The sequence below is a fragment of the Colobus angolensis genome, unplaced genomic scaffold (assembly GCF_000951035.1).
Source record: "Colobus angolensis palliatus isolate OR3802 unplaced genomic scaffold, Cang.pa_1.0 Scaffold50, whole genome shotgun sequence".
NCBI lineage: Eukaryota > Metazoa > Chordata > Mammalia > Primates > Cercopithecidae > Colobus > Colobus angolensis.
In genome coordinates this window covers 5340599-5363686 of record NW_012118488.1, presented here as the reverse complement: position 1 = coordinate 5363686, position 23088 = coordinate 5340599, and the positions used below count along the sequence as shown (strand labels likewise).

The 23088-nt window shown below is 39.4% G+C and overlaps 1 protein-coding gene across 1 annotated transcript in view; it reads left to right on the top strand.

Moving 5' to 3' along the window:
• Positions 1-23088, top strand: part of MBTD1 (mbt domain containing 1) — an 83948-nt gene that overhangs the window by 35925 nt on the left and 24935 nt on the right. Inside the window, exons 2-8 of the mRNA XM_011959985.1 lie at positions 682-883; positions 5023-5156; positions 6442-6556; positions 8111-8193; positions 18437-18554; positions 22163-22297; positions 22872-22960. Of these exons, the coding sequence (XP_011815375.1) occupies positions 682-883; positions 5023-5156; positions 6442-6556; positions 8111-8193; positions 18437-18554; positions 22163-22297; positions 22872-22960 (876 nt within the window). The remainder of the gene's footprint in view (positions 1-681; positions 884-5022; positions 5157-6441; positions 6557-8110; positions 8194-18436; positions 18555-22162; positions 22298-22871; positions 22961-23088) is intronic.

Sequence of the window (23088 nt, the reverse complement as noted above, 5' to 3'; positions counted from 1 at the left end):
CTACTTGGGAGGCTGAGGCAGGAGAATCACTTGAACCCAGGAGGCAGAGGTTGCAGTGAGCCAAGATTGCACCACTGCACTCCCACCTGGGCAACAGAGTGAGACCCAGTCTCAAAAAAAAAAAAAGTGCTGGGATTATAGGCATGAGCCACCATGCTTATCCCATAATTAAAAAGAAATCTGGGCGAGGCACAGTGGCTCACACCTGTCATCCCAGTGCTTTGGGATGCAGAAACAGGACATCCCTTGAGGCAGGAGAGGTGGCTCACATCCATAATCCAAGCATTTAGGAGGCTGGGGTGGGCAGATTGCTTGAGATGAAGCGTTAAAGACCAGCCTGGGCAACATGGCAAAACCCCATCTCTACAAAAAAACACAAAAATGTTTCTGGCATGGTGGCACTTGCCTGTAGTCCCAGATACTCAGGAGGCAAAGGTGGGAGGATCATCTGAGTGCGGGAGGTTGAGGTTACAGTGACCCAAGATTGTGCCAGTGCACTCCAGCCTGGGTGACAGAGTGAGACTCTGTCTCAAAACATTAAAAAAAAAGAAGAAGAAAATGGTTATTTCTCAGGGCTACGTTTTCATTTATCAAATCTCATTTACCAGAATTTGTGCTAGGGTCATTTACGGGGTGTATATGAGTGCTGTGTCATGTGTCACTGGTTTCTCTACTTCAAAGACTGAACATTCTTCACGATCTGAAAGGAAAAGAAGAGATTCTTTCGGGATGTTTGACGGTTATGATAGCTGCAGTGAGGACACAAGCAGCAGCTCCAGCTCCGAAGAGAGTGAGGAAGAAGTCGCTCCTTTACCTTCTAATCTCCCGATTATCAAAAACAATGGGCAAGTCTACACATACCCAGATGGTAAATCTGGCATGGGTGAGTATTTATAACCTTCACCTGTTCTACAGCTTTATGTTTAAGGGTGTGTTTTCATTTGGTTTCTTCTGTCATTTCCCCTTCCTTAGAATTGTTAAGGGGCAGTTTGAAGAGCTGACATTTATAGTTCGAGATAAGATCACTGAGTTGGTGTTTAACGCTTTATTTTGCCTACCTCCCGGTGGAAAGCAAATAAAACAAAATAAAAAACAAAAGGCCAGTGAGAAACTTCATGTGGACATAAATTTAGTAGTTAGATGAGAAATGCCTCTGTAACTGAAAGTGCAAGTGCATAGGATCATAGGCTTATACAGTTGAAAGAGACATTCAAGTTTGGGCTCCCTCCTCTGTATTCATTGCTTATAATTTCTGTTTTAACATAACTGGTGATTGGCTATTTTCTGACACAGTAAGGAATTTCTTTCTGCCTAAAGTCTGGCTTGAAAAAGCAAAAGGAAATGAAAAAGGAAGCAGTTTCATTTCTTAGGATCTCAAATTACTAGAATAGTCTCTTTATTGAACCAAAATTTCCTTCCTCCGACTTTTATCTTTTGGTCTTAGTTTTGCCTTTTTAACTTTGCTTCTGGGAGTCTGGAAAGTTTTGCTTTTTAAAGCTACACAGCGTAATTCTAATCCTTGCTCTAATGACATCTCTTTTCTCCACAATGGAACCCTTCATTCTAGTTTATCTCTAAGGCATACCAAGGAGCCATAGTTACTTCAACCGTTTCTCTCATGGTGTATCCCAGTGATTTAATTCTTGGATATCCTGGTCGCTCTATTCTGGGGATGCTACCTCAGATTGTGTGGTAGTAGGGTAACAAGTCATCCTGATTTGCCTGGAACTGTCCTGGTTTTACCATTGAAAGTCCCACATCCTGGAAATGTGGGAATGAAACAAATGGTCACCCTGTGGGGACCAGAAGATAGTTCAGCCTTTATCTCCCCTTTTCAAGACACTGTTTCCATTCATGCCACCAAAATTGCTTTAGCTTTCTTGAAAATGATAATGAACTTGTAAATAACTGATGTCCTTTGACCTTTACCATATAAACTAACCCACTTTAAACCAGTCTTCTTGCAGTTAACTTTTTAAACCCAAGATGTAGGACTTTGGATCTCTCAATATAACGTTTTTCTTACTAACTTTCAGTCTTAGAAATTTTTGTTGTTGTTGTTGTTGTTGTTGTTGTTGTTGTTGTTGTTGTTGTGACAGTCTCACTCTGTTGCCCAAGCTGGAGTGCAGTGGTGCAATCTCGGCTCACTGTAGTCTCCGCCTCCCGGGTTCAAGCAATTCTGCCTCAGCTTCCCAAGTAGCTGGGACTACAGGCCTGCGCCACCATGCCTGGCATATTTTCATATTTTTAGTAAAGATAGGGTTTCACCATATTGGCCAGGCTGGTGTCAAACTCCTGACTTTAAGCGATCCGCCTGCGTTGGCCTCTCAAAGTGCTGGGATTACAGGGGTGAGCCACCACATCCAAGGTTTTTTTTTTCTTTTTTTTTTTTTTTTTGAGACAGTCTTGCTCTATTACCCAGGCTGGAATACAGCAGCAAGATCTCGGCTCACTGCAATCTCTGCCTCCCGAGCTCAGGTGATCCTCTCACCTCACCGTCTCAAGTACTATAGGCACATACTACCACACCTGGCTAACTTTTGTATTTTTCAGAGACGGGCAATTTTCACCATATTGCCCAGGCTGGTCTCAAACTCCTGAACTCAAGCGATCCATCTGCCTCAGCCTCCCAAAGTGCTGGGATTACAGGTGTGAGCCCCTGCACCCTGCCCAGTCTTAGAAATTTTTGATTGCTAATTCTGTCATCTAATATTGAATGCTGTGTCATCTAATCTTCCAGTTTTATATCATTTACAGTTTTGATAATTCTGCCCTGTTGGTCCTATTCTAGTCTTTTGGTTAGAAAGTTGAATAGCATGGCCAGATGCGATGACTCATGCCTGTAATCCCAGCACTTTGGGAGGCCGAGGCAGGCAGATCACGAGGTCAGGAGATCGAGACCATCCTGGCTAACACGGTGAAGCCCCATCTCTACTAAAAATACAAAAAATTGGCCAGGCATGGTGGCAAGTGCCTGTAGTCTCAGCTACTCGGAAGGGTGAGACAGGAGAATTGCTTGTACCTGGGAGGCGGAGCTTGCAGTGAGCTGAGATTGCACCACTGCACTTCAGCCTGGGCGACAGAGCGAGACTCTATCTCAAAAAAAAAAAAAAAAACCCTACCTGGGTGTCTTCTACTCCAGCTGAAATTTCTCAGTCCTGTTGTCGGAGCTACATGAGATTTTATCAAATGTGTTAGCTCCTGTTAGTGTATATTCTTGCCGTGGTTTGATTGTAACATACCAGCCTAATAATCCTATCATAAAAGGAAATAGCGTTTATTGAAGCTTTGTGTGTGCTAGCGTCTGTTTTAAATATCGGAGATATGCAGATGAACAACACAGAATAAGTGTTCTGTCCTGATGGAACTTGCATCCTACTTGTGAGAATTCTAGTTTGACATGTATAATTTCTGGCAAAGATTCGCTGTTTCCTTGGGATCACAACTTTTCTATCTAGGTGTTCAGAACATTCTTTAACAATCTGTTCTAGAATTTTTGCAACAGAAAACCATTTAGTTTTTTCTCCCAGTAGATACCCTTTGTTTACCTGCAATCTTCTGTCACTTTTGTCTTTTTTCCACGATTTCTCATAGATTTGTAAGTAAGTACAGTTGTCCCCGGTATCCATGGGGGATTGGTTCCAAGACTTCCCTCAGATACCAAAATTCACAAATGCTCAAGTTCCTTACATAAAATGGTGTGGTATTTACATATAACTTATGCACATCCGTCCATATACTTTAAATCATGTCTAGATTACTTATAGCTAATACAGTGTAAATGCCATGCAAATAATTGTTAATACTATACTGTTTAGAGAACAGTAAGAAGAAAAACGGTCTGTGTATGTTCAGTACAGATGCAATTTTTTTTTCCTGAAATATTTTCAGTCCACTTTTAGTTGAATCCACAGATACAGAACCCATGGAAGCACAGAGCCAACTGTACCGGTTAAACTACAGGCCTCTCCAGTTTACCTGTTTGGGTGGAGACTTTAACTCACTAAGGCAGTTATGTGCTACGTTACTTTTTGTTTATCTTTTTTAAACTTCAATTCTTGTGAACCTTGTTCTAATTCTACGTTTCAGATTATTGTCTATTATGGAATAGTAAGTAGCCAAGAGTTCTACTGTCCCACTATCACTGGTTTAATAATACAGCACCTACCTCAAACTTTTTTTTTTTTTTTTTTTTTGACTCAGGATCTCCTTCTGTTGTCCAGGCTAGAGTGCAGTGGTGCGATCATAGCTCACTTTAACCCTGAACTCCTGGACTTAAGCAATCCTCCTGCCTCAGCCTCCTGAATAGCTGAGACTACAGGTGTGTGCCGCCATGCCCGACTCTTTTTTATTTTTATTTTTTGAAGAGACTAGATCTTGCTCTCTTGCCCAGGTGGTCCCATACTCCTGGCCTTGAGCCAGTTATCCTACCTCGGCCTCCCAAAGTTCTGGGATTACCAGCATGAGTCACTGCACCTGGCCTCTACCTCAAACTTTGAACCCATTCCTTTTTTCTTGTCCCCCAAACATAACTTGAAGGAATCCTCATGCAGCTCTTTCCAAGATTACCTCTTTTTAAGTTTCAACCTTTGCAGTATTTTAAAGGCCTCTGTTATACTTTGTTATTAATCCTCAATTGTGTGGCACTTTTCATCTTTCGTGTGTAATCATTTCAAAAGCTGGAATTTGTTGTATATGAAAATGCCTGACACATGGTAAGCACTAAGGAAATATCGGTTGAATCCAGCGTATCTGCCTTGTTTCTGTTGACACTTTGCAAAGCCTTTCAGACCTCAAGCTACTATCAGACCTTCTAGAACCCATCACCATGGCACAATACCAGTGTTCTCTCTGACTTCTCTGTGCAGGCTTCTTTATCATTTGTATAGGAGATAGAAGAAATGTTCAAGGCAAATTTTTAAATTAAAACTTTCAGATGGCAGGATAAATTATTTAAACTGCTAGATGAAGATTGCTTTTATTATATCATCATAATGCCAGTGTTTTTATTTTGTTAATTAGCTACCTGTGAGATGTGTGGGATGGTTGGCGTCCGAGATGCTTTTTACTCTAAAACAAAGCGTTTCTGTAGCGTTTCATGTTCAAGAAGTTACTCGTCAAACTCCAAGAAGGCAAGCATTTTGGCCAGACTTCAGGTAACGGTACAGAAACCTTCTTACTTATATCTGTTATTTCTATGGCTTTCGCCATTTATCTGTCATTTGACTGTGATTTGCTGCACTTTACCTCTGCCCACTCAGTTACTGTTTTATACCCACATCTTGAGGAAACGTGAGCCCCAAACTTTGTTCACCCTATAAAATTGGAAAACTGTTTTAAATGGATAAGACATACTATCCAAAATAAATGATTATTTGCATAAGTTAATTAAAATATCGTTTTTCCAAATAAGTATAAACAGTTTTTTATATACAGAAATCGAAGACATTTTCTTGTTTCCCTTTGTTTCCCTTTGTGTTAACATCAAGATAGAATCTTTCATCATTTGGGGGGAAATAATTTAATCTCTGGTTTTATTTTCTCATCTCCTCGCTTTGTACTTTTTAGTACAATCCATTTGATAACTTGACCAAATGTATTTGGTTAATCCAACTAACCTTTTTGACAACGCTCATGATATGGAAAGAAAATCGTCTTGCTTTAAATGTACATCAGTGCCTACAAAATGACTGGAGACTTGACCGTTTGACTAAGTTCTTACTATTGTATCATGTAAACAACTTTTTAAAGGCATTAACTTAACTGATTTTTGCAGTATTTTTATTGGATGATCACAGTGTTCTCATTTAATTTATTATTGTGATCATTATATAGCACTGAAAGGGTTATTTAAATCCTCCAAATTAAGGAAATACATCACTTAGATGTATTTCTATATTTCAGATAGACAGTACCTAAAGATCCTGAGCAGTGGTCTGTACCCAAATGGATGGCAGTTTGTCACACTGTGAATTTGGCCCATGATCATTTTGTCATTGATCTTTTGCGTTAGCACTAAAGGTATAAACCTCAGTCACTTGCTCTTTGAACATTAAATTATCTCTCTTACCATATAAATAGCAATGCTTGGCAACCTGCATGAGTAAATAACCACTGGTTCTATCTACTATAAGAAGGAATCAAGTATCCACCACAGCCTATATTTTAACGTCTTGTGGGATATAATTTTTTATTAACATATTAATTTGTGTATTGCTGTTGTAGTCTATGCCAGCTCTGCTACCCATATTAGATAACTACATTGTAGCAGAACTCCAGAAAAAAATTCTCATGTTAAAATTCTTGTATGTTTCCTCTGCTTTAATAATTTTCTAAACCCTCAATGTTTACTTAAGCAGAATGTGTAGTATGCAGTCTAGTTAAATTGTGGTGGTGGGGGGATGAAAAAGAATCCTATTTACTTAACTTTTCTTGTTTTAGGGTAAGCCTCCAACAAAGAAAGCAAAAGTTCTTCAGAAACAACCTTTAGTTGCTAAGCTAGCCGCATATGCTCAGTATCAAGCTACCTTGCAAAATCAAGCAAAGACAAAAGCAGGTAATATTGGTGAATCTGACTGAGATGAAATATTTGACATTGATTCGTTTAGTTTTAATTAATTTTGTAATTAATTAAATTGTAATTTTGAATTCTGTTTAAGCTGTTTCTGTGTCCTGTTAGCACATTACGGCTCTAAGCTTCCTAATGGTGGTTTAGATTTCAATAAATTACTCTAGAAGATTATAGTTGCATGCATAAGTTCAGGTGCTTTTGGCAATCTCCTTAATGTTTTTGTTTGGTTTATTATTTACTTTTCATGTACTGATTCTCTGAATTGTGAAGATATTAGGCAAAGAAATAGGGCATTCAGCAGGCTTCAAAGGGATTGAGAGAAGAAGAGAGTAGTAAGAGGAAGAGATTAAGGAAAGGACCATTTCTAATAGAGTTTTTTTTGTTGTTTTTTTTTGTTTTTTTGGAGACAGAGTCTTGCTCTGTCACCCAGGCTAGAGTCCAGTGGCGTGATCTTGGCTCACTGTAACCTCTGCCTCATGGGTTCAAACAGTTCTCATGTCTCAACCTCCCTAGTAGCTGAGACTACAGGTGCACGCATCCGCACTCGGCTTATTTTTGTATTTTTAGTGAAGATGGGGTTTCACCATGTTGGCCAGGCTGGTCTAGAACTCCAGACCTCAAATGATCCACCCACCTCAGCCTCTCAAAGTGCTGGGAATACAGGTGTGAGCCACAGCGCCCAGCCAGAAGATTTTTAACAGAAGTAAATAGAAAGTGAGGCAATAAGTGAGTAAGTAGAAGGGCAATAAGTGAGTAATGAGGAGAGCAATAAGAGAGTAAATAGTGAGAAGGGCAACAAGTGAGTAAATAGAAGAGGCAATGAGTGAGTAAATAGAAGTAAATAGAAAGTGAGGTAATTAAAAGTGTTATGGGGTAGGTATCTCACTGAGGTACATGGCAAGAACTGAATGGAAATAAAAACACAAAAGCAGCCACAGCAGTGTTTGTCATTCTGTACACTTCTGTCAACTTCTCTTCGCTCCCCTTAACTGAAGAGCGTGTACCTCACTTCCTCAGGAGCATGTGTCATGTATAGAACAGTTAAGAAACTCCTGGCAGGCGTAGTGGCTCATACCTGTAATCCCAGCACTTTGGGAGGCCAAGGCAGGTGGATCACGAGGTCACGAGTTCAAGACCAGCCTGCCCAATATGGTGAAACCCCATCTCTACTAAAAATACAAAAATTAGCTGAGTGTGGTGGCACGCTCCTGTAGTCCCAGATGCTCGGGAGGCTAAGGCAGAAGAATCACTTGAACCTGGGAAGCAGAAGTTCCAGTGAACCGAGATTGTGCCACTGCACTCCAGCCTGGGTGACAGAGGGAGACTCAGTCTCAAAAAAAAAAAGAAACTCCTGTTTGTTTGCAAATATGATATAAGCCAGAGCTCATGCTGTTTAGAGAAGTTATTTGATCTTTACTTAAAGAAAATGTTCTTTAAATGGGATAAATTAATTTTACGTCCTTTCACACATTTTAACCGTGATAACCTTCTTATAAAAGATGTGAGAATTGTAATATATGTAAATTTGTTTGATTTTAGCAGTGTCCATGGAAGGTTTCAGCTGGGGTAACTACATCAATAGCAATAGCTTTATAGCAGCTCCAGTTACCTGTTTTAAACATGTGAGTACAGAATTTCTCACCTTATTTTGAAGTACTTAGTCATTGTTTAAATCTGAAGGTACAATAACACCTAAGCATCTTATCCTTAGAAGGTGTTTGTTTTTATGCCTTGTAATTGAAATGCTTCTTTTATTATTATACTTAATAATAGTTAAAAAGAACTTATAAAGTTTTGTAAGTACAAGTTTCCTATAAAGAAATTGCAGTTTGAAGTTATTTTAAACAGGGAGAAGTACTAGTCTTCTAAGTACTAATTTTCTTTTATAATATATTTGTTTTTTAAATTTTTTGGTAAAGACATGGTCTCGCTGTGTTGCCCAGGCTGGTGTCAAACTCCTGGCATCAAGCAGTCCTCCCACCTTTGCCTCCCAAAATGCTGGGATTACAAGTATGAGCCACCACACCCAGCCTCATCAGGTGTTCATATTAAGTTGAACTGCTAGCTTTGTCCGGGCACAGTGGCTCAACTGTATTTCTAGCAACTTGGAAGAATGAGGCAGGAGGATCACTTGAGGCCAGGAGTTCAAGACCATCCTGGGCTACATAGACTTCTTTTCTACAAAAAATAAATGAAATTGCTAGTATTGTGTATCAAAAATATGCATATTGACAGTGTCATACGATTTGACCTAACAAACCATTCATTGTGTATGTTACTTAAATCTGCAGTTTGACCTGACAATTCAGAAGAAGAAGGATCTTTTTTCTAATTTTTTTGTCTCCAAATGTTAAGTCACAAAAACAAGGAACTATTAGTAACATAGTATTGTGAGCTGAAATATGTGCTGTATATATATCATGAGAAACCCTTTAAAAAGTTTTCTTTTCAGCAAGTGGATTGTTACAGAGCATTGAAAATAATTTAGAATTGTGTTTAAAATATATCTGATGACAAGTTCTTTCCTTTTGATTTATTCCTTTAGATTTGATTAATTCTCTCCAATATTTTTTAACCTGACTACAACTTTAATTAATACTTAAAGATCCTTTCTGCTGCTATCCATGTTTAAGAAGAAAAGAGAATTTAGAAAATACATGAACTTTTGTTTGCACTTAACATTTTGTTAATTTAGGGCTTTAGGCAAGGCACGGTGGCTCACGCCTGTAATCCCAGAACTTTGGGAGGCTGAAGCAGGCGGATCACCTGAGGTCGGCAGTTCAAGACCAGCCTGGCCAACATGACGAAACCCCGTTTCTACTAAAAATACAAAAATTAGCCAGGGGTGATGGTGGGCGCCTGTAATCCCAGCTACTCAAGAGGCTGAGGCACGAGAATCACTTGAACCCAGGAGGCAGAGGTTGCAGTAAGCCAAGATTGTGCCACTGCACTCCAGCCTGGGTGATAGAGTGAGACTCAGTCTAAAAAAAAAAAAAAAGAAAAAAAAAATTAGGGCTTTATTTTTAGATAACAGCATGTAAACAAAACTGAGCTTAGGTTCCTGTTATAGAAATCTGAGTGAATTTTCACTCATTCATGGCCAGTAAAGGAGTTTGATCAAAGTCAGGTATGTTAATTTGCTAATTCTCATTCTTAAAAATATAATATGAAGCCCTTAGTCAGTGACATCTTGCCTTAAATGGCATCTTATTTCTGTGTAAAGTAGGTGATTTATTTTGCTGTAATGTTGATAATAGTGTCATATTTGTGAGAAATATTCCATACACAGCAATGGCAGTTTTAAAGAGAGATCTTTAAAAAGAAAATCTTTAACTCTCTTCTCTTGGTATATTACTTTTCTGAAGGTCAGAAAGTTCTCAGTTACAGTAACTCTTTCATCTCAGATTCCTGGAACATTTGTCCGTTGTCTCCTTCTGAATGGCCTTTCTCTCTCTATTTTTGTGTTATAAACCATATAAAACTTATTTTCTGTAAGTAGTCAGGGTATTAAAAAGAATAACATTTCAACACCAGAAGCATATTTTATTTTCTGTCCAAATCTTTGAATTGTTACACTGTTATATTAAAGTTATTGATGAGAAAATCTCTGTGGTAGTAATGAACTTGATTGACTTTGTTCAACTCTGCCTTTTTTGAGATTGAAATGTTCTATCATGGGGAATCGAGCAGCTAACCTCACCACACGATTAATGATAAGAATGTGGAGCCTCTGCTTTCTCACTCAGAAGTGAGGCATCTGTTTCTCAATTATGTAGATCCAGTATCTTCCTGTTCCATTTACCTCTGTTTACTGCCTTCTTATCAAACAGGAAAAATGTGTCTTAGTAATTCCTCGGTATGTTTTTGTACAAAGAGCTTGCTCTCTTACCTTAACCGGCATATTCATTTGAAGCCATTTGGTTAAGGGGGCCACACCTCATGCTGCACTTGATTTTGTCCTTTAGAGTTGACTCCTCCTGGTTGTCCCCTCCGAGACAGTTTTCTGGGTCTCTAAGGAGAGTTACTAGCTTTGTCTTTAGAAAACCTATAGTCAGGAGCTAAGAGTACAAGATCCTGCCTTGTATCATCAAAGTCTTCTAAGACTTGACACTTGCTCTGAAACTGGTTTATTAGACAGGAAGGCCTCTTTGTTCCAGACTCTACACCTGCCTTCTCTTCTACTTGAGTACAAGTTGGGAGCCTTTCCTGCTCCTAGGGGATTATTTTTCAAGCATAGTTTACAAAAGAACACCCAGCAAGTAACATGTAACACAGAAACGGAGCTGTCGTGATTGCATCAGGAATTGGGATGGGGGCGCTGTCAGAGCCCTGGCTTCTTTAACTTAACCCAACCTCTTCTTTTAGAATAAGAATCCCAGATAAATACTTTCTATTTTCTAGCACTTAGATATTGTTGTGATTAGTTCTAAAATCATAGAATTTCAAGAATATGATTCTTTCCATGGTCTGTCAGCTTCTGAGAATGAACTTTCTACAGAGTAGATCATTGGACTATATCCTTTTTGATAATTCCTGTAACTATTTATAGTGTCTTATACATAGTCACTCAATTACAACAGTATCGTACAATTTTTTTTTTATAATCAGCAATGGAAATCAAGTCCCAATTGTCGTTTAGTATATCTACTTAGGCTGGGCACAATGGCTTACACCTGTAATCCCAACACTTTGGGAGGCCAAGGTAGGAAGATGGCTTGAGGCCAGGAATTTGAGGCCAGCCTGGTCAACATAGCAAGACCTTGTCTCTACAAAAGTATGTATGTGTGTATAGGTGCATATATACATATGTGTGTATGTGTATATATATGTATGTGTGTATATATATATTACTAAAAAATCTGTATATTATGATTGGCTGATATGTCTTTTATTGTATCTAGGGGTTAGTTTTTTAGACCTTTTATTTAAGCATCATAACTGCCCTTTTTTTTTTTTTTCTTGCCATACATTGGGTAAAAATTCCCCTTTTCTCTAACAAAAATCTTAGACCTCAGAACACAAGATAAGAGGAAACTGCATTGATTGTTCTGGCAGAGATGGGGTGTTGCTACCAGAGCCTTGGCTCCTAACATTTAAACACTCCATCCTTGACAGTTCCTGAGGCTGGAAACCACTAAATTGGGTAATATCACTTTTAATTAATCCTAAATCATATGGTCACAAAGCTAGAAGGCATCTTTAAAATCATCTGGTTCAGCTAGTCCATGTCTTATAAATGAAGAATTCTTGCTACTTTTTTGAGTAGCTGGACTATAATTTTCAGCTTTGGGCTTTAACCTATTTTTCATAATGCAAGTCTTTTTTTTTTTTAAATGTGTGTTTTATTTAAGCCCCTAAGAGCAGTGTCCATATCTATACTAATGGTGGAAAAATCTCCAAAATAATAATGCCAGTTAGGTGCAATGTATAAATCAAAGAAATTAACAGATTATTTTCTATTAGTAATTTAACTTTAACCCAGCAGAGCCTTCAGTTGATGTATGTGTATTCAGAACATTTGGCTTTAAAGCACTGTAGCCAAGAGCAATGGCTCACACCTGTAATGCCAGCACTTTGGGAGGCCAAGACAGGAGGATCAGTTGAGCCCTGGAGTTTGAGACCAGTATGGGTAACATAGTGAGATCTCATTTCTACAAAAAAAATTAGCTGGGCATGGTGGCACATGCCTGTAGTCCCAGCTACTCAGGAGGCTGAAGGGGGGAGGGATTGCTTGAGCCCAGAAGGTCAGGGCTGCAGTTAGCCATGATCATACCACTGCACTCCAGCCTAGGTGACAGAATGAAACACTGTCTCAAAAAATAAATAAAAATAAAGCACTCTTCAGGCCGGGCGTGGTGGCTCACGCCTGTAATCCTAGCACTTTGGGAGGCTGAGGCAGGTGGATCACGAGGTCAGTAGTTGGAGACCAGCCTGACCAACATAGTGAAACCCCATCTCTACTAAAAATAGAAAAAAAAATTAGCTGGGCGTGGTGGCGGGTGCCACCATGCAACTTTGGAGGCTGAGGCAGGAGAATTGCTTGAAACCGGAAGGCAGAGGTGGCAGTGAACTGAGCTTGCGCCACTACACTCTAGCCTGGGCAATAAGAGCAAAACTCCGTCTCAAAAATAAATAAATAAATAAAGCACTCTTCATTATTTTTTAATTACTTAAAGACTTTAAATTGAAGCACTTCTATTTCCCATTATTTGCCATGTGAAATCAAGTAAAACTTTTTTTCCCCCTAGGTATTATATCACGGGCCAAAATGTATAAATGAACATAAAGTCGTCTTTTTTCAGTTATATATTTACAGACTTCAGATTTCTTCTGTTTGGTACCTAAACTAATAATCTCATATCTTACCAATGCTGTCTTTACCTAGATCAGAAATGTTGAAATCATCCCGTTTTCTCTCTCATGCAGTTGTAGTTTGTACCAAAAAAAAAAAAAAAGTCCTTTGTACACATATATGCAGAAGCTTTTCAGCTGAGTTTATCACACTTTCTCTTTTATTTTTTTTTTTTTTTTTTGAGACGGAGTCTCGCTCTTTCACCCAGGCTGGAGTGCAATGGTGTGATCTCGGCTCACTGAAAGCTCTGCTTCCCGGGTTCAATCGATTCTCCTGCCTCAGCTTCCTGAGTAGCTGGGATTACAGGCCCGTGCCACCACGCTTGGCTAATTTTTGTATTTTTAATAGAGAAGAGGTTTCACCATGTTGGTCAGGGTGGTCTCGAACTCCTGACCTCGTGATCTGCCCTCCTCGGCCTCCCAAAGTGCTGGGATTACAGGTATGAGCCACTGTGCCCGGCCACATACTTTTTCATTCTGTCTCCACAGATACCTTCTTGTTACTTACGTGACATATTCTAATCCTCTTTCTTGTGCCTGATCTATATGTATGTCAGCTTTTTTAAAGGGATAAAGTTACCATGTTTTTTTGCGGTATGTATCATGTATACTTTCAGGTTTTAAGGAAAGAAAAATAAAAGCCCTTTTGTGTATGTACAGTAGCAATAGTTTAGAATAAAACTCATTATCTATTTCTCAGGTATGTGCTTGTTAGTAAAATCTTTTTCAAGTGAACTCCATTTTTTTTTCCCTAGTCGTGACTCCACACACAGGACTCTATTAAAGGTTGGAAAAAAATTGTATTACTTCATCTCCATTTTAACTAAAGTTAAAATCTTCAATGTAGCATCCTAGATTGCAGGATTTTCCTTCTAATGGAAATAAAACTTTAAATTAGTTTCTGGTACTTGTTAGTGCTCCATCTCAGTTAGCTAGTCTGAGTGTTGCCATGAAATAAATTCTCCGCAGGAAAGCAGTGGACTCTAACATAATAAACATTACCTGTCTTGTCTTTTTTTTTTTTTTTTTCAAACAGTCACATTCCTTCGCCCAGGCTAGAGTGCAATAGCACGATTACAGTTCACTGCAACCTCGATTTCTTGGTCTTACGTGACTCTCCCACCTCAGCCTCCCAAGTAGCTGGGACTACAGGCACACACCACCATGCCCAGCTAATTTTTTGTATTAATTTTTTTCTATTTTTGGTAAAGACAGGATTTCACCATGCTGCCCAGGCTAGTTGCAAACTACTGGGTACAAGCAATCCTCCCACCTTGGCCTCCCAAAGTACTGGAATTACAGGCATAAGCCATCACACCTGGCCCTGTCTTTCCGTATGTTTTAAAGAAAGCCTAACTTAAAATTTTTTTTTCTTTTTTTTTTTCTGAGATGTAATATTGCTCTATCATCCCCCAGGCAGGAGTGCAATGGCGCCATCTTGGCTCACTGCAAACTCCACCTCCTAGGTTCAAGCGATTCTCGTGCTTCAGCCTCCTACTAGCTGGGACTACAGGTGTGTGCCACCACACTCAGCTAATTTTTGTATTTTGGGTAGAGACAGGGTTTTGCCTTGTTAGTCAGGCTGGTCTTGAACTCCTGGCCTCAAGTGATCTGCCCACCTTGGCCTCCCAAAGTGCTTGGCATGAGCCACCACACTGTGCCAATTCTTTAGTGATATTGGTTTAATATGGTTTTTTCAAAAAAATTATGGACTGTTTTAATGCATTTTGTTGTTGTTGTTGTTGTTGTTGTTTTGAGATGGATTCTTGCTCTGTTGCCCAGGCTGGAGGGCAGTAGCATGATCTTGACTCACTGCAGCCTCCGCCTCCTGGGTTCAAGTGATTCTCCTGCCTCAGCCTCCCAAGTAACTAGAACTACAGGCATGTGCCACCATGACCAGCTAATTTTTGGATTTTTAATAGAGACAAGGTTTCTCCATATTGGCCAGGCTGCTCTTGAACTTCTAACCTCAGGTTATCCACCTGCCTCGGCCTCCCAAAGTGCTGAGATTACAGGCCTGAGCCACCACACCTGGCCGCCTTTCAAATTAGTAACCAGTGTTTCCTGTCTTTTTACATATGCATAGCATTATTTCAGCCTTAATCTTACTTCCACCCCAGGCATCCCATTTTCCTTTTTGTCCTCTCCTTGGACTCCCCATCTGCCTGCTACCACCACCCCAAAAGATAGATTCTGGTATCAAAAGGTGACTGGAGGACAGGCACAGTGGCTCATACCTGTAATCCCAGCTCTTTGGGAGGCTGAGGCAGGCAGATCATCTGAGGTCACCAGTTAAGAGACCAGCCTGGCCAACATGACAAAACTAAAAATACAAAAATTAGCCAGGCTTGGTGGCACCCCGCCTGTAATCCCAGCTACTCGGGAGGCTGAGGCAAGAGAATGGCTTGAACCCAGGAGGCAGAGGTTGCAGTGAGCTGAGACTGCGCCATTTCACTCCAGCCTGGGCGACGGAGTGAGACTCTGTCTCAAAAAAAAAAAAGTGGGGGGGCGGGTGAGTGGACTTTATGGAGAAGACAGGAACAGTTTTTTTGTTTTTTTCTTTTTCTATTTTCTACCAGAAAATTCTAGTAAGTAGTACTTAGGAACTCTCATTTTTTTTCCACTTAAATTTCTGTAATGTTTTCTCCCCTTTTTGGCCAAATAATATTTCATCATTCTCTGCTAGATGTACTTTATCTGTTAGTCTGAAGACATTTTAATGATGGCTTTTTGTACATTTGCCATCTCATTGGGATAAATTATTCCTTCTTGGTTACCTATATGCGACCTCAGGTCTTGTCTCTGCCCACTTAAGATTAATATTAAAGATTGTATGGTTATCTTTGGTTGGCAGCTCTGCAGAGGGAAATCTCTATGTCTGCCATAAATCATCGTGTGTGCAGTGCATCAGCCCCCTGAGAGTCTGAATACTAGCCAGCTGAGCTGTTGGACCGTCTAGGAATGATCTTGAAGTCCAGCAAATAAGACTTCCCACCCAGTTATTTTCTTACAGTCATGTGGAGGTTGTCATACATTTGTGTTGGGGACCCCTCAGCATTTGGATTTGGCCATGTCCTGCAGGACCTGATGACAGCTTACCTTGCAGGGAAGGAGAGTCGCTCCCAGATAGCCCTCACGAGTGGCCCTGGAGCAGGAAGTGGTGGAGCAGATCTTCCTTGTTTGGGAGGAGCCTGAGGTGGACCTCGCGTCCTGAGTCTGGAAGGTAAATTTGTTGTTACCTGTAAATTATGGTTCTGCTAGTTCATGCTATGCCAATCCAGACTTTCAGAGGTATCCCTCCTGCCAGCAAGCGAAGACAGATGACTTGGACGAAGATGGCTGTCAAGCCCTGGGTCATTTAGTCTTCCACACTTAAGAATATTCATTTTAAACTAAAGGGCAGACATATCTATGAAATTACCGTATTATTTCAACACATTGAGCACATACTATGCTATGACCGTGGTGCTCTTTCTTGTTGATGTTTTTGTTTCTTCATTTTTTTTCTTAGAATGAACCATTTGGATTGGTTTAAGAGGGCCTAGCAGAACCACAACCTTACAGGCAAGAACAAATGTCACTTTCTGCTACTTTCTCCTATACCAATCCAGACTGTAGGGACCAAAACACAGTATCCTCCACCAAAATGAACATAATTTTTTAAGCAAGCATATTGACCTTTTGTTTTCTTTAATAAAATAGTATTAAAAGTTTTCTCCCAACAAATGTTAAGGCTTTAAAAAAATAAAAGTCAATATGACAGATTGTCACATTTAGCTCAGAAGGGTATGCCAAACTCACCAGTGACCCCCAGCTCATTAGCATAAGCACGCCTCTTTCTTCTCAGTGAAAATAAACCCAATTCACAAATTTGGTAACCAGACAAAGAGGGATGGATGCTGCACTGCATTCATTTAACTGCATCTCTCTGCTCCTCACAAAAATGAATACATGATCTTTGTGTTAATATATGTTAGCTTATTTTATGTTACCTGTCTTCCTTCTAGTTTCTCCTTTTTTGATCATATCTGCTGGCAATAGGGATGGCCCTACAGTCTAGAATGATATAGGGGAAAGATAGCAGAACCTGAAGAGTCCAGTCTTTTCAGTTTAAAAAAGAAGAGGTAGTCACAATGAATATATTATTTTTTGCACAAGTCGAGGAGATAATTATATGTACCCTTCCAGAACCGCAAATAGTTGAGCTAGTCCATGTCTGCCAGTTACTGAGGTATACTCATTGCTTACTATTTAAACCATTAGCCATTAATTGATTCTCTTTGGTTTCTAGACTTATCCAACTTCGGTATTTGACATTCTCTTCCTCTCCTTCAGAAATTCCAGAAACTACTGAGAGGGTAGGGGTTGAATGTTGTTTTAGGCTAATCCTCCTGTTGGGTGAGCATCCACCAAAGTAGGAGGGGCCTTGCATGGAGGACATTTGCCTAATGTTCAAATTGGCTAGTTCATGTAACTCCTGGATATCTTTGCTCATCTTTGAGCTTTGAGGCTATTTTGGTTTTTCCTGATTTGTTCATACTATCAAGTCTTTTATAACCTCACATAATCCTTTTCTTTATGATCAAGGTTCTAAATGTAATGAGGCGCTGATTATCCAGAGCAACACAAACTGTAGTATTATCAGCATTTATATTCTTAAATGTGCTTATTTGATTTAATTTACCATTGCATAAGTTCCAAGTAATTGTGAATTACCTTGAATTTTAAAGATTAAAATACAATGGAAACTGTACTTTGGGAACATCTGTTAGATTTTGGAAAATCCCTTCATGATGCTCATTTAATTGATTTTCCGAGTCCCCATCTTAACCATTTGCTGTGGGAGGCTAGTGATTACCAGTTCTAATATTGGAAGTTTTCTCTTTATAGTAATTTCTACATGAGAAATTTTGAAATAATTTAAATAGTTTACCATGATACTCGTCTCCAAAACTCTTCAACTCCACCTTCTTAATAACTTTATCCAATGCTTTTCCCTCATGTCCATCTTTGTGGACTCAATTTATATTCTGTGAATTTAACTTAAATTGAAAATTTTCGTTTCTCTTATTCATGTTGTTGGAAACCACATTGCTGATTGGAATTGTTTTTCTTTCTGCTCTTTGGCCAGATCTTTTAAAATTAGAAATTAGGGTAAAGTGTATTCATTCAGTACATATCAAAAATAATAAATTTCTTAAATCAGTTTAATCCTATTAAATCTGCTATTGAGTTTGTAATTCCACTCTTAGAAAAATTGCTGCTTAAATCTTATATTAGGACAGTATCAAATTTTGAAGTCAGCATGAATCTAGTCTAACATATGTGAATTCTCTCTTCATCTTGTTTGTCACTGAAACTGACTTTTTCCAGATAGAATTCTGTGAAACAAATGGAATTAAAATGGCATTTTTAGTTTAATATTCCTATTATTGATGGTAATGCTTAATTTTCATTGATATGTTTTAGGCTTTATGTTAATAAGACAATAATTTAATGATTTTTATATGACAGGCACCTATGGGGACCTGCTGGGGTGATATCTCAGAAAATGTGAGAGTAGAAGTTCCCAATACAGACTGCAGCCTACCTACCAAAGTCTTCTGGATTGCTGGAGTTGTAAAATTAGCAGGTGAAAAGCATGAATAATAATTTAGAAGAAAATGCAATGATCCTTGTAACCATTTGTAAAAAAGCATGTTTATAAATTTTGCAAGTATTGCCAAATAAAAAATATGTCATGATAGAGGGCAGAGATTGGCAAATTATTTTCCGTGAAAAGCCAAACAAATATTTTCAACTTTGCAGGCCATATGATCTCTGTCACAGCTATTCGTCTCTATCATTATAGCATGAAAGCACCCTTAGCAATACGTAAAAAAATGGACATGATTGCGTTCCAGTAGAATTTTATTTACAGGAAATTTGAATTTCATATAATCGTTATGTATCATGAAATATCCTTTTTTTTTCTCTTCAACCATTAAAAATGTAAAACTCATTCTTAGATCACAGTCATAAAAATAATCCAGCAATAGACCAGATATATAGGCCATAATGTATATGTCACTTTGAAAAGTAACAGAAGGGCCGGGCGCGGTGGCTCAAGCCTGTAATCCCAGCACTTTGGGAGGCCGAGATGGGCAGATCACGAGGTCAGGAGATCAAGACCATCCTGGCTAACACAGTGAAACCCCGTCTCTACTAAAAAAGAATACAAAAAACTAGCCGGGTGAGGTGGCGGGCGCCTGTAGTCCCAGCTACTCCGGAGGCTGAGGCGGGAGAATGGTGTAAACCCGGCAGGCGGAGCTTGCAGTGAGCTGAGATCCGGCCACTGCGCTCCAGCCTGGGTGACAGAGCAAGACTCCGTCTCAAAAAAACAAAAAAAGAAAGAAAAGTAACAGAAGTTGAGGTACTAAAAAATTGATAAGAGCTGGCCACAGTGGCTCACGCCTGTAATCCCAGCCCTTAGGGAGGCAGAGGCAGGAGGATAACTTGAGCCTAGGAGTTCAAGACCCACCTGGGCAATATAGTGAGACCCATTCTCCATTTAAAAAAAAAAAAAGTGATAAGAACCTTAATACCAAATTTATACAAGTGTTGATAATTTTATGTATCTTGCTTTCTCTTTATTCCCACTGCCTTCACCATACCAAGCCCTTTACCGCTCATGAAATAAACATGTTAGGAATCTACTGTGGTAGACAGTGTGGACAAAGGATGATATCCAGAAGTATAAGGCTTGTATTTTTTCCAGCATGTTCACATCTGCCAAATGTTGACTACTACCAGGCGTTAATATGACAAGGTACTCAGTGAGTAGTCTAGTCGGGCAGTGTAGAGGAGAGGCAGGCAGCCACTCATAAGAAAAATTATCTTTTACTTCTGTGACAGATTTCTAACTCCTGCTACTCTCTCTAGTTTTATTTCCGGCATTCTCCTCAAAACACTGCAGACTGCTGTACTGTGTACTGCTAATTGACTTAATTTACCTAAAAATTATTTTAAATTTATGTTCAAGCATCTTTTATGGCCTCTTTGTACTTAAAGGATCAAGATGGCCAGCGTTTATGGCATTCATGGCTATTGATGAGTTGCTCCATATACCACATGCCAGATGTATTGTAGTTCTCCAGCATAAATGATCTGTTGTGATGAGGCCAATCTCCCTCTCTCCTTTATACAGCATGTTTTTGTCACCTCTGTGCCTTGGGTTACTCCTGCAAGAGTGTCCCAACTCTGTACTTAACTGTACTACTACCCAAGTCAATTCCCCATCTTTTTCTTTTTCTTTTTTTTTTTTTTTTTGAGACAGAGTCTTGCTCTGTCGCCCAGGCTGGAGTGCAGTGGCTGGATCTCAGCTCACTGCAACCTCCGCCTCCCGGGTTCACGCCATTCTCCCACCTCAGCCTCCTGAGTAGCCGGGGACCACAGGCGCCCGCCACCTCGACCGGCTAGTTTTTTGTATTTTTAGTAGAGACGGGGTTTCACCGTGTTAGCCAGGATGGTCTCGATCTCCTGACCTCGTGATCCGCCCGTCTTGGCCTCCCAAAGTGCTGGGATTACAGGCTTGAGCCACCGCGCCCAGCCCCCATCTTTTTCTTGAAACATTTTCCCAGCTTTATGAGCATTCGCTAAATGCTTGTATTAATCTCTACACTGTAATTTAAAACGATAGCATATTATTTTTGCCCTGGGTGTTTTAAGTTAGTTGTATTTAAATAGCTCTTAAAATCAGTGCATTTACTATCCAAAAATTACTTCTGCCTTCCATCTGCGATTTTACATTTCTCTTTTATCTAACTGCATCATATATCTTCTTTAAGCCACTTTAATGCCATTGTAGAAGTGAGCCTAATGTTAACCAGAAGCTAGAGTTCAGCAATAATTAGCAAACTCATAAATTGTTCTAAGAAATTACTGAATTTTAAAACTGAACATTTAATGCTATAAATTTTCACAGACATGAAAATGCTTAGTGAACTTGTCTCCTAGCCTGAAATACATATATATTGGCGTTTTTCTGTTTCATTAAAGACCTTAAATTAAATCTTAATCTTATGTCAACATAAAGTTTATAAAATTATAAATAGGATATATTACATATGTTTTGTACTTTCCAAGAATAAGTCTTCCTATTTGCCTAGGACATACAGTTTTTAACTCATTTTGCATAATTTTCTTTGTGTTTATTGAACTTTTTACGTGGCATATTCAAATCTTATTTCTAAATACATACGACAGAAAAATTTAGATTCTTAAAGTAGCTACATTCAAATTATCCAGGAGTAATTGGCCACCTGAGCAGCTGGATAAAGCAGTTTCTTTGAAATATACTTCAAGGCCAGGCGTGGTGGCTCAAGCCTGTAATCCCAGCACTTTGGGAAGCCAAGGCGGGCAGATCACCTGAGGTCGGGAGTTTGAGACTAGCCTGGCCAACATGGTGAAACCACGTCTCTACAAAATACAAAAATTAGCTGGGCGTGGTGGCACACGGCCTGTAATCCCAGCTACTTGGGAGGCTGAAGCAGGTGAATCACTTGAACCCGGGAGTCAGAGGTTGCAGTGAGCCAAGGTCACACCACTGCACTCCAGCCTGGGCGACAGAGCAAGACCCTGTCTTCATAAGCTGTATGTATATAATTATATATAATACAAATAAATATATAATACGTATTTTATATGTTTATATTGTATGCTTATACATAAATATATGTCATATGTGTAGTTTATATATATATATATATATACACACACATAATATATGCGACTGTAATCCCAGCTACTCAGGAGGCTGAGGTAGGAGAATCGCTTGAACCCAGGAAGCTAAGGTTGTAGTAAGGCAAGATTGTGCCACTGCACTCCAGCCTAGGCAGCAGAGCAAGACTCCATCTCAAAAAAGGAAAGAAAAAGAAATTATGGGTACAATTGAAATACATGTAAGGAGGCCATGCTCTGAAAACAGTTGAACTGTTTGCACTGAACAAATGATTCTCAATGTTTGGTCCATAGACCAGCAGCAACAACATCACCTGAGGACTTGTTAAAAAGGCATATTCTCAGTTCTATCCAAGATCTACAAAATCAGAATCTCTGGAGGGGGACCCACCAATCTGTCTGTTAACAAACCCTGCAGGTGATTCTGTTGCAGATAGACACTAGTTTGACAACTGCTGTCAGATGCTGTATTTTATTTAATTTTATTTTCTTACTATGTAGTGATTTATTTCTGGGTTTCAGGTTACAATGCCCTTTTAAGATATGAAGGATTTGAAAATGACTCTGGTCTGGACTTCTGGTGCAATATATGTGGTTCTGATATCCATCCAGTTGGTTGGTGTGCAGCCAGCGGAAAACCTCTTGTTCCTCCTAGAAGTAAGTAGCTTATTTACCCTTACCTTACTTTTTTTTATATGTGTACTTTAATGCTATTTTACACATAGTAATGTTAAAGTAATATGGAAATTAAAGGCCGGTATAGTCGCTCACACCTGCCTGTAATCCCAGCACTTTGGGAGGCCGAGGCAGTCGGATCACTTGAGGTCAGGAGTTTGAGACCAGCCTGACCAACATGGTGAAACCCCATCTCTACTAAAAATATAAAAATTAGCTGGGCATGGTGGTGTGTGCCTGTACTCAGGAGGCAGAGGCAGAAGAATCCTTGAACAGGGGAGATGGAGATTGCAGTGAGCCAAGATCGCACCACTGCACGCCAGCCTGGGCGACAGAGCAAGACTCCATCTCAAAAACAAAAAAAGAGAAATTAAAGTAATTTTTTGGTGTCAAGCAGCTTTTTGCTGGCAAGGCATATACTTGCTTTCTCTATATTTGTTACCTTTCAGAATGTTAATAGTCTGACTTTGCAAGGAAATTTGTTACTTTTTTAACAAATAATTTATGAAGCAGTTCTTTTTTGCCAAAGTATGACTGGTTATTTCTTCTGTTTTAGCTATTCAGCATAAATATACAAACTGGAAAGCTTTTCTAGTGAAACGACTTACTGGTGCCAAAACACTTCCTCCTGATTTCTCACAAAAGGTAAAAACAGGATCTTACAAAGACTGAAGAGGCCGGGCGCATTGGCTCAAGCCTGTAATCCCAGCACTTTGGGAGGCCGAGACGGGTGGATCACGAGGTCAGGAGATCGAGACCATCCTGGCTAACAC